Source organism: Podarcis raffonei, chromosome 5 (genome assembly GCF_027172205.1).
Source record: "Podarcis raffonei isolate rPodRaf1 chromosome 5, rPodRaf1.pri, whole genome shotgun sequence".
In the NCBI taxonomy this organism is placed as follows: Eukaryota; Metazoa; Chordata; class Lepidosauria; order Squamata; family Lacertidae; genus Podarcis; species Podarcis raffonei.
The window spans coordinates 18908132-18919734 of NC_070606.1; the positions used below are offsets into that span (position 1 = coordinate 18908132).

The following is an 11603-nucleotide window of genomic DNA, read 5'->3' on the forward strand; positions in this document are numbered from 1 at the left end:
TTGGAAACTCGCTCTCCATCTCACTGGAAACAACAAGGCAACATGTCTTGTGCTATAATTATTAATGCTAACCGTAAACTTACATAGTAACATCAGTCAAATGTGAATACAATTGTGTTTCATCTTTGGTGCTGTGTGTTTCAAAACCTGGCCTGGTTCTGCCCACTATCTATTTGCATTGCCAATGAGATATGATGTGCTGGGGTACCCTTTCATGTACCGTTTCTTTCAGTTGCACATTATGCCATCTGTCAGCTGTATGCTCTAGTGACCCCTACCTGTATTGCAGAAACTCAGCCCTTACTTGGGATCCAAGCGGCCACATGTAGAGGTGTTTCTGAGGATTCTTTTCCTAAAACAGCCCAGGCCACATAAAATTCAAAAAGGCTGAAGGCAATTGAGGAGAGGTATCCAATGGAGGGGGGGGGCGGAGAGCTGTGTTTGGGGAAGGACATATGGGAACATAAGAATGTGCTTGCATGTACCTATGGGCCTCTTTTGGGTGTCATCCTGAGAATTTTTTAGTATTTCTGAACTCCCATTACACTCCAGTTGGGCTAAAAGTTAAAGATAAAGGACCCCTGACAGTTAAGTCCAGTTGCGAACAACTCTGGGGTTGTGGCGCTCATTTCGCTTTACTTGCCAAGGGAGCCGACGTTTGTCTGCAGACAGTTTTTCCGGGTCATGTGGCCAGCATGACTAAGTTGCTTCTGGCGAAACCAGAGCAGTGCATGGAAACAACGTTTACCTTCCCGCCAGAGCAGTACCTATTTATCTACTTGCACTTTGATATGCTTTCAAACTGCTAGGTTGGCAGGAGCTGGGACTGAGCAACGGGAGCTCACCCCATCGTGGGGATCCGAACTGCCGACCTTCCGATCAGCAATCCCTTGGCTCAGTGGTTTAGACCACAGCACCACCCGCGTCCCCTTCCAGTTGGGCTACTCTTTCATTTATTCACAATGCATATTTTTGAGATTGTTTTGGGCTGGAGATGCCAGATCTTTTGCATGCAGTGCACATGCTCCCCAGCCCTAAATGGTGCAATGCCCCCCCCCCCGTTTGTATATTGTTATTGAGGAAAAACAACAGCATAGCACTGTTGGAGAATTTAATAAAGAGGTTCCTAGACTGGAGGTATACCTCCCAGAAACCCAAAAGAAAATGGTGCATTCTCCAAATGAGCATAGGGACAGCCTCAAAAATAAGGAGGCTGTAAAGAACCATATCCAAAGCAATGTTTTTTAATATACTTCCATATTACACACATGGTTTTTATTCACCAGTCAAAAGATCACAGCAATCTTAATAGATGTAACCCAGTGTCAATATCTTGAACCAATCAAAATCATTTGGCTCTTCAAATCAGCCCTCCTCATAATATCATGTGATTACCTATAACCAATATTTCAGAGTCTTTATTAAGATTTTGACTAATTTTCCTATTGATTAAATGTATCCTAATTTTCTTTTTCATCCATCTACAAAACAATTCAATATTAATCACAATTGCTATGCCTAGCCAATTTTCTTTTCATGCTTACAATGGCCACCATATCAGGGTTGGGCATGGCTGGCAATTTTAAAATACTGTAGTGAAGGTCAAGAACAAAACAGGTCTGGGAGCTCACTTTTAAATTTATTTATTTGTTACTAAATTAGGCTGGAATCCTAAACTGGGCCATGTGGGATAGGGGTGGCTATGGCAGTTTAACTGCTTCAGCTGACACAGTGCATAGCTCTACTAGCAAGGTTGACTTGAAATGCTCTGCATTTTGCCATCTATTTCCAGTCTACCAACAAAATGTTTAAGCTCCTCACCAACATTTTTTACCCACCAGAAACAATGGAAAGGAAAGGAGAATGGGGAATTAAACATGCTAAGAAATGTGCATAAACAAAGAACTGTAAGGGCTCAGGGTCCATTGGATCCCATCTGCTTCCTGGAACGCCCCCTTTTTGGAACTTAGCCAGGTCTCCCTCTTGGACAGCAGAGCTCCTTCTCTCTCTCTCTCTCTCTCTCTCTCTCTCTCTCTCTCTCTCTCCCTCTCCCTCTCCCTCCCTCTCTCTCCCCCCAGTGTCAAAGGGGTAACCCTAGGGCAGCCTCTAGGTGCATAAGAAATTATATCCTAAGTGGCTCTTTGTCCATTTTCTAATGTCTTTTCCTACCCTTCTTCCTCTGTTCTGTGTTTCTCTTTCCTTTTTTTCTTCTTCTCTCTCTTATACCAAAGAAAAGAGTGGTGGTACCATTGATGTGACCTAACTAATGTTGGGGCACAGTCCAGTTATGGAATCAGAATCCACCCATTGAAAAACAATGGCTTTAATGCATCTACTCAAGAAGGCAAACTCGAGGTAATGGAGCTGGAAGTTGAACTGAGAGTGAACATTAGGGAAAGAAAACACTCTCCTAATTGCATCAAGATAGCTAGACATGGTCATGGAATTTCTCCTCTTGGTGGTTTCCTAGAACATTTTGGAGTTGGCACTACTTAAGCAGTACTTTAATGCATTGTACTCTGTGCCTAAAGCACCCTTCAAACACACCCTTCAAACAATGCCTGCTCAAAATTTTCCTGAAAGCTACCAGGAGGGAAAATTCCATGATCATGTCTAGTCATCTTGATGTAATTAGGAGAGTGTTTTCTTTCTAACATTCAAAGTCCTCCTTCAACTGCCGTTGCTAATTTGCTTTCAGTAGATACAGCAAGCTGTTGTTCTTCAGTGAGTAGGTGCTGGATTTGCTGACCTATTGGGTGACCACTGTCCCAACTGACATTTACCACAGTGTAATTTGCATCTCTTGGTAAGGTGCCCATTTTAATACTCTTAAGACACATCCACATCCAGTTAGAAATTGGGGAGCGGGGAGGGAAGTACAAAAAAATGATCCTCGTTGCTTGGCAGAATTGGTAATGACAATGGGCTAACTCAGTGATTCCATGCACATTACATGTGACTCTGAGTAAATGCAGACGAGCATTCCCCAAACAGCAACTGTCCACTTGGCAAATGGTCATCCGTATTCAGCTGTTGTTTCTCTTCCAGCTCTGTTAGCCTATAAAACCAAACATCCCAAGCTCTCTTCTTAATAAGAAAATAAGTAAGTAAGTAAGTAAGTAAGTAAGGCCTTCCACATTGCAGTTTGTCATCATGTCTTTCTGCAAAATCACCAACCTACTCACACCCAAGGGTCACAGCTACTTTGAATGATTTAAGGTAATATGCTGTAAATGGGCTCATTTTCACCAGAGGGAGTGGATCTGTAGATAGCATATGCCTAGATCAAAGGTCATCATGTCACTGTCATTCAAGGAGGAAGAGATTCTCCCTGTCTCCCCCCCCTTTTTTTTTTTTACACAAACGAAGTATGACATCTAAGGAACAATGTGTTGTTTGTTCCACTGCCAGGATATGCATAATGGAAACATTAGCTCTGAAATCTTTTTTCTTTTTTTTTTTTAAAATCTGTCAACCTAATGGCTCAGCTCCTTAACGTGTTAGAGAGCTTTAAACTATATATCAGCCTGGGTCGTATAAAGCAACCTCTAGATTGTGGCCTGACTAGATCATAGTGACATAATACAACCTTGGAACAATACAGCTTATTATTGCATATCAGCTTGTCTGCTTATTCCCAAGGATTTGGGCAAATCCACTCCCCACCTCCACCCCCAACCCGGGAAAAGATTCTGTGAGAATTTTAGTTATTTAAAAATAGGCTTGCAGTGCATCTCTGCCCCCTCCTGCTCCTTTATTTCCTCTCTTTTGAAAAAGAACACACATTTCATCCACAGTTGCAGTGGGAACTCTGAAGTACATTTACACCAGACCGAATTTAATCACACATCAGCTTGACTGATAGTTTAAACTGAGCATTATTGCAGCTTCTCCTGGCCTGGTTTGGAAACTTCACATGTTTCTCCTCCTATAATCTTCATTGCAGATTTTACCAACATGCGTTCCCTGCTGACTCCAATCTCACCTCTTTCTTCCCGCCACCCACCCCACCTCTAGGCCTCTCTTGCAGCCATGGTGGTGAGGTGTGATTTGCTGCTGTTCTTGTCTGTACCAGCTGCTTGCACTGAGGCGCTTGCTCTTGTCTGTACAGGAGGCGATGTTGCCATGCTCTAAAATGTTCTATTTCACTAGATTATCCTTGGCAGAAGGGAAGAACTTGGCTGAAATTTCCCTCCCAGTTCCTCGGAAATAAGCAGCAACTTGGGTATTTTACTCTGCTCTGTTGCGGAATGCAGGTGTCTTTTCGCAAAATCACCAACCTACTTCCACCCAAGGTGGGTGGAGAGCGAAATCTATTTGATTTTGGTGGGAAGGGGTTGCCACTTACCTTAGCAGAGCTCACCAGGAAGTGTGGCTGGTGGGAAGCTGTGGAAAGAGTCTTGTAATGCAGTGCACAGACTGTGGTAAGCTGAGGAGAGAGCCTTGCATCACTGTGACATTGTTAAAGTTAACAATTTGCTGGTGAGGAGGAATGAAAAACCCTTAACTGCTTTATAAGTTTAAGTAAGGTAAGGCGGAATCCCCTCCTAAACATTACACACACACACACACACACACACACACACATATATATACATACACATAAACGAGTATCTGTATACCATGACCTTTTCACTCCCAACTAGTCAAGAAAATAAATTTACAAAATTGAGTCTCACATCTTGAAAAATGTGTATATTGTAACCTAGCTATCCAAGAGTTCTGAGCAAATCACACCCAATGCTTTTTAAAAAAAAAAACTTGCTTTAGTATGCATGTGTGTCTTTATTTATGGTGATAATTGGACCTCCCTCCTCCCAACCCCAGCTCTGGAAGGTCTATCGTGCTGACATTACAATGTAGTGTTCAAGTGAGACCGATCTCTCAGTGCATGCGAGCGATTGCAAGATTGTTACTTAGCCGTTATAATTAGAACATCCATTCCGCAGAGGGAAAACATTTAAAAGATAAAGGGTGTATTTAAAAATGAATCTTCCCAATGCAATTTTTTCATAATTATAGTTTTAACATCTTATGGTGATGGTGGAAGCGGCTACTTAAGAAAAATTAGGAGCCTCATTTGGGGGAAGATGATCCCTCAAGAGACCTCATGTTGTCATTTTTCAAGAGCCTGATCAGGGAGCTCACGGCTCCTGATGCATTGGAAATATCCTTAGCTTATTATGACCAGCGCTGGATACTTTAATTAAAAATGCCACTAAATAGGGTGGGGGTCTCATTCCCTCTCTTTTTTTAAACACGTGTTTTTGGAATTATTTTCTGAAGGTGCAACCAAATGAACAAATTGTGGGCGCACAAACACGTACACAGCATGCTGGGGTAGGGGAGCTATATCCCCTACAGAGACAGAAGCGGTTGGCTTCCCTAATCCACATATGCTGTATCTGATCATGAAATGCTCTGACTATAGCCCACAGCCCCCTATAATTTTCACAGTTCTCTGCAGTTGCTGTGTGTGTGTGTGTGTGTGTGTGTGTGTGTGTGTGTGTTTAAGGGAGGGGAGAGAGAGAAAAATGCTTTTGTATGTGTATGTGGGAAGAAGGGGTGAATCACTGTCACCTCATTTAAATTATAAGGACGCCTATTGTTTTACAAATAACCTTCATGATAAAAATAAAGTCTCGTGGCACCATTTTCAACTGTGCTTTTATCAGGACCCTCTGAGCAGAAGTGTGTACACAATACGCCCGGCAATCGAATCGCAGCTGTGCGTCTTGGTAGGGACTCTCGGTGGAGACAACACTTCGTTAATTTAAACAATTGTAGGCTGCAGGAGTTCAAAAAATAAAACAAAATAAAACAAAATCAGCTGACTTTAACTGTCACTAGCCCAAGCACCTTTATCCCCAGGCGAGCAGCAGCAGCTGGATTTCATTTCTTGCTGCCAGACTGTCCGACATCTTTGCTGAACATCCCAGGAACTGAGCCCCTTTACTTTAAGGATTTTATTCAAGGTGACAGCTCCTCACACTTTAGCGTTCAGATCACCTCAAGTAGCTGAGATCTCAGTGAAAATGAGAGCACTTCTGCGGCAAACTCCAAATTTAGATTGACTGAGGTTATCCTTAGGCCTCTAGGACCCAACCTCCATGACAGAACAGGCCTGCCAGGAACTTTAAAACTACAGTGGAGTTTGTAATGATGTCTGGGGAGAAATCTTCTGCAGGAACCACAGAGAATACTATAAGTGATAGGAAAGGATGTCAGGTTTCGTTAGGGCTGGAGACAGTGTTAGAATATACGTGGCATAATATGGCACCGGTATCTCTGTCAGCATCTCTGTTTTCTGTCACCGCACACAATTCCAGGCCTGTCTGTAGCCATGACAGTGTCTTTTCAGATCAGGTTATTGCCAGCCCAAAGACTCGCTCAGCACACCGCCAGATAGCCCCCTTTGTTTGAAGCCTGCCCTTTTGTCATTAACGCACTTGATGTCTATTTAAAATCTGATGGTGAATGCAGTATCTGTTTTCCTGTCAAGAGATCATTGACAATATTAATACCTCATGTCCTTGCCTCATTTTCTAAGCGCTGACACCTAGCTGCAGTCTCCGGCATTCATCAAAGAGCACTCTCTCACCAGGATTTCCATAAACAGCCTTAGTCCCAATTTCTGAGAAACATGGCAGCCCTCGCAGAGGGCTTTTATCAGTGCCGTCTGCCAAAGGAGTCTGAGGAATGTTGCTAATTAAACAAAACAAAACTATTGCTAATAAAAAACACACTTCGTGGTCTTTAAATTTTGATACTTAGAATCTGAAAGCACATTCAGCCTTATGAAAAGGGGTAATGATATCCACAGTGTTCATGGGAAAATGACATTCTAGAAGATAAAAGCCTGGTTTTCCGTAGATGCTGACTCCTAGGAAATGGCTGAGGAATGGGTAAATCAGTCTTTTTCTTGGTCCTGACACTTTTACTCCATTCACCCATACGTCTTTTCCAATTTCATGCATTAATATGATTTATTTATTTTTTTTAAATGCAGTTAAATAAGTAGATAAGTGTAATTGTAAAATAAAAATTTGCATTTCAAATCATACTCTTCCAAAAATACTTATTTTAAAATGTATTTCTAGTGTGCACCTACACATGTTGACTCAATAGTAAGTCTCCCATTGAGTTCAATGGTGTAAGTTCAAGCCATGTGTGCTAAGTATATTTGAAGGGAGCCTTTGGGGGGGGGGTCAGGGGCTGTTGATCCTAAGCTTTCGAACTCCCTGCAGGACAGATATCCACAGTGGGCAGGGCAGAAAGACCCAGTTTTGCTCCCCAACCCACATATATATAAAAGTTTGGGGAGTTTAGTCCAATCCAGGCCAATAGCTTCTTCCTCCACCTTGAGAGCTGTTAAGCATATAGCAGTTTACTGAAAGATTCTCCATAGGTAACAAAAGTACATTCAGTATCTCTGTTTTTAAGTCTTGGCATCTTTAATATCAATCAATTACAGTCAGTTTGAGACATTTTTGGTTGTAGTTAATGAGGGGCGGGGGGAGAGAGGGAAGGAGAGGAAGACAAAATGAGGGGGGAGATGAGGGAGGCATTAAACTTTCTTTGCATAATATATGAGTGGAGTTTTTTGTTCTCATCGTCACATGGATGGGTGTCTTATTTTTATACAGTACTTTTTACGGAACGGAATTCCTAGCTTTACCTTTTCCTGCCCCCATCTCCTTGCACATGCAACCATTACACCAATGCACTAAGCGCTAACCTTTTCGTTTCTCTTCTGCTGCAGGTGTCCTAGGGAAATGCCGCTATGTCTACTACGGGAAGCAATCTGAAGGCAACCGGTTCATCCGTGACGACCAGCTCTGAGGCGAACTCCGCATCAGCAAAACCATCCACGTTAGCCACACACATCACACACACATACACACACAAAAGCACAAACTTCATCCACATCTTTAAAAGGGGTTAAAAAAAAAAAGCTTGTGTAAACCAAAGTCCTCCAGTACCTTCTGCTGACTTTGCCAGACCTGTCAAAATCATCCTTCTGCTTTAGCTTGAGTAGTCACATAGAGATTGACATGATTGCCTCTAAGCTGGTCCCATCCACCAGTGTGACAGACAGCTGCAGCGAAGCACCAGGCCTGACAGGAAGAACACCATGATGGATTGCCTGGCCCAATTGCTGCTTGCAGAAGAGCAAAGGTCACACCTGGGGCCTCACTGAGCATGCTCAGCTGCTTTTAACAAAACCAGCCCTGTTTTATCTACAGCTTGCCTGTTGAGTAAGAAAGCTCTGTGTGTGACTGTGCGTGTGTGTGAGAGAGAGAGTGCGCGTGCACACACACACACATACACATAAACCACAACAGTTAACCTGGCTGCTGCTTGAAATTTCAAAGAGCACCCCCTCCTTACCTGCCTTTATTTTTTCTCAGGAATTAAGTGTTTATGGTAGATGCACAAACAATGCAGCCATGCCGTATGTGGCTTTGTGTTTCTTTATTGGGGGAAATAACAAAAGCTGTCAGAAATGTGATTTAATTTCAAATGCTGGAGGGGTGGTGGAAATTACTTGATAACATGCGGAAGTGTTAATATTAATTACAAGCTCCTTGGGCAGGAGTTGGTTTCATAGTTGTTGTGTGTGTTTTTTTGCAAAGAGGAGGTTTGGAGGTAAAAGTGCAGGAATGGAAAGAGCAGGGAAACAGCAACAAAAACTGCTGATCCGGATTAATTTTGGGAAAGGAGAAGGGACAAAAGAGCCAAAGTCCTCTCCCCTAACCTTAACTTGTGGAAATCAGAACCACAAAAGATGTATCTGTATGTCCTTAAGCAGTATTGACAGCCCTTTTATTAACTACTCATCAGCATAGATCCAAATGGAGCAAACCACACCTCTTGCCTTTTTGTGAACTAAAACTTTTTAACGTGTTTTCTGAAAGGATTGTTTCATATTCTGTTTTTTTGGATAGATATAAAATCCCCTAAATATAAAACCAACTCATGTTTGTGTAATGAAAGCTATTACCATCTGAGGGACCACAAAGTCTTCTGTGAAATGGGTTAGCGGTCTCAGGCTGAAAGTAGCCATTACAGTAGACATGTGTTTGAAACTGAAAACAGCCAGGTCAGATCTCTTGCCCCTTTCTCCTGCCTCTGTAACCCCTAGCAGTACAAACCGTGATCATGTTTTGGGTTTCCCTTCTCCACCAGTGCTCCTTGCAGGGAAGTATGACGGACGTTCACATTGTATGCTTCGTATGTCTTGACATTACTAGTGGAGAGGAGAGGCAGATAAGGTCTTGGGCTGCTGTTTTCAGTGGCAGCCTTGTAACATCTGGTTCCGAACCCCATTCACATTCTAGGTTGAGGACATGCTCACAGTGTGGAAAGGCAGATCACATGGCCTTATGAGAAGGGTGGTCTTATCCACCCATATATTAACTTTTGTATGTGGAGGGGGGAAGCAGTGTTTGCAAATACTAAACCAGGTCACTAGCTGATTACCATATTTTCAATAGCAGTCATTTATACCACACAAAGTCATAGAGCATCTCACCCAGGATAGTCAGCAGATCTTGACTTATTCCAGATGTTTGTTGGACTCCAGTTCTCATAATCCCTGACAAATAGTCAGGAGTTCAAATCCAACCATTTCCACAGGGCAGCATTTTGGCTACACCTTAACTAACCAGACCTATCTATCTATATCTGCATACATACAGAAAGTGCCGTTGAGCTCCATTTCCACGTTCACATAGCAATAGGTCAAGAGAAAGACTGAATCCAGGTTTAACATTGGGAGCCAATTTAAGTTTTTAAAAAGTCCTATATTTTGGGTGCAAGTGTGTGAGTCCTGCAGTTACATTCCTGAGTGTATATCAGGATTGTGACCATTCCGGTATCATGTTCTGTCTGCATTTTAATACATACATATATGTATATATGAAAATGTAGAAGAATATCAACGTGAGAATTCTACACCACGAGTTGACTGCAAAGGAATTGCTTTACAGTGGGTCAAAAAGAGGAATCCATTTTCAGGAACTATTAATTGTTTATTAAACTGAATCGTGACCCAAAAGGCTTAAAATTAGAGGCCTGAGGGTAATTGGTATGACATTAACACATGCAAAAAAAAAAGTTTTTTGGGGAACTTGAACCCATTTTCCCAAAACAACCGCGAGCTGTACAGATTTACATTTGACTGGCTGTTTTGAATCGTAAGTACATGTTTTGACCATGGCAGTGGAGTTCAAAGCAGGGGTGTTTGAAATCACCTTGTGTCACATTCAGTCTGGTTGGATATCTCTTCTTGTCTACATCAAGGACTTTTTAACCCTGCCTCAAACAATAAAATGCACTTGCAAACTGACCACATGACTTTGGTGTTTTTCCCCCTCTCCCACTGCAATGGTATGTTGTTATGTCAAAACCATATGTATCATTCTCAGAAATGCCTTTTCACCCTTTGGAGGCAGAAGTATTTTGAGAATGCATTGTGACCAGAGCGTGGTATTATTCCCAGCCTAATTTGTTTTGAGGTTTGTTTGTTTGCTTTTTCAATGTTTCATATAGCAACTTTAATTAAAATCAGCATAATTATATAACGCTTCAGCTACACAAAGTCTGGCATACCTTTTTATTTTATTTTGTTTGGCTGCAGTAGACTAAAAATCAGTACATATATACAGTTTCCTTGCTAAGAAACAATAAAATAGCATGCAAAGGTTCTGTTGCTATTCAAGCCTGTTCTCAGCCCCCGGCATGGTGGGTAAATGGCAGGGCCCACTGAGGCTGATGCCTGCAGGATCCTGCCTCTCTGCCTGTTGTAGCCAGCAGCGTAGCTAGCTGCTCGGGTGCCAGGGGCGGCGCGCGCGTCCTGCAGCCGGGAGTGGGGTGAGCCGCCCATGGGGGCAGGGCATACTGCATGGAGCATTTCCACTGCCTCCCCCTTAGCTGTAGGGCGGCTGAGGGAGAGGCGGAGGGCAGACGCAAGTCCCACGCTGCCGTTTCAGGCAGTGCTGAGCCTGCAGGCGCCCAAGCTACCATGTCATTCCCAGGAGAGACGTGTGGCTTGGGCACACTGCAGGCCCCGCAGTATCTGCCAGCCCCCGCAGTGTGGCGCCCAGTGCCAGTCATGTTTCGTTACGTTTTTTGACTGAACTAAAAAGTTTCGTGAGCCCTTTTTTAAAAAACCCTCATATTTTTGTCATTTTGTCACCCCCCTCAGTGATGACACCTGGGGCGGCCCGCACTCCCTTCCTCTGCCACTGGTTGTAGCCCCCCTGCCTCTACCTTCACTTGCTGGAAGAGACCAAGTGGCTGCCAGAGCTGGGCAGCCTTCATTTTTATGCCCCATGATTCTTTGAGTCAACACCAAACTAGCTTGCGACAGCATTGTTCCAACTGTCTTTTGTGGGCATAGCTGGGTAAAGCTGCATCCAGCCCAGCAGGCGCTGTTGGCAGGAAAAGGAAGAATTTTGCTGTGGGCATGCCACTGGGAGGCAGCAGTAGCAACTCTTCCCAATCTGAGCAGGACCCCCTGCTCCCCCCCACACACTTTGCATTACTTACTTGGAGGAGTAAGTATTTTCAGGCTTGGAGGAGGAGCGCAGGTGGCTGAG

General features: G+C 43.3%; 1 protein-coding gene across 3 annotated transcripts in view; it reads left to right on the forward strand.

Moving 5' to 3' along the window:
• Positions 1 to 10351, forward strand: part of LRMDA (leucine rich melanocyte differentiation associated) — a 738096-nt gene extending 727745 nt beyond the window's left edge. For 2 of the 3 annotated variants that reach the window (XM_053388138.1, XM_053388141.1), the window contains one exon: positions 7763 to 10351. In XM_053388138.1, the coding sequence (XP_053244113.1) occupies positions 7763 to 7842 (80 nt within the window). In that variant the 3' untranslated portion in view covers positions 7843 to 10351. The remainder of the gene's footprint in view (positions 1 to 7762) is intronic. The other variant, XM_053388139.1, reaches the window with a different exon arrangement.
• The last annotated feature ends 1252 nt before the right edge of the window (positions 10352 to 11603 follow it).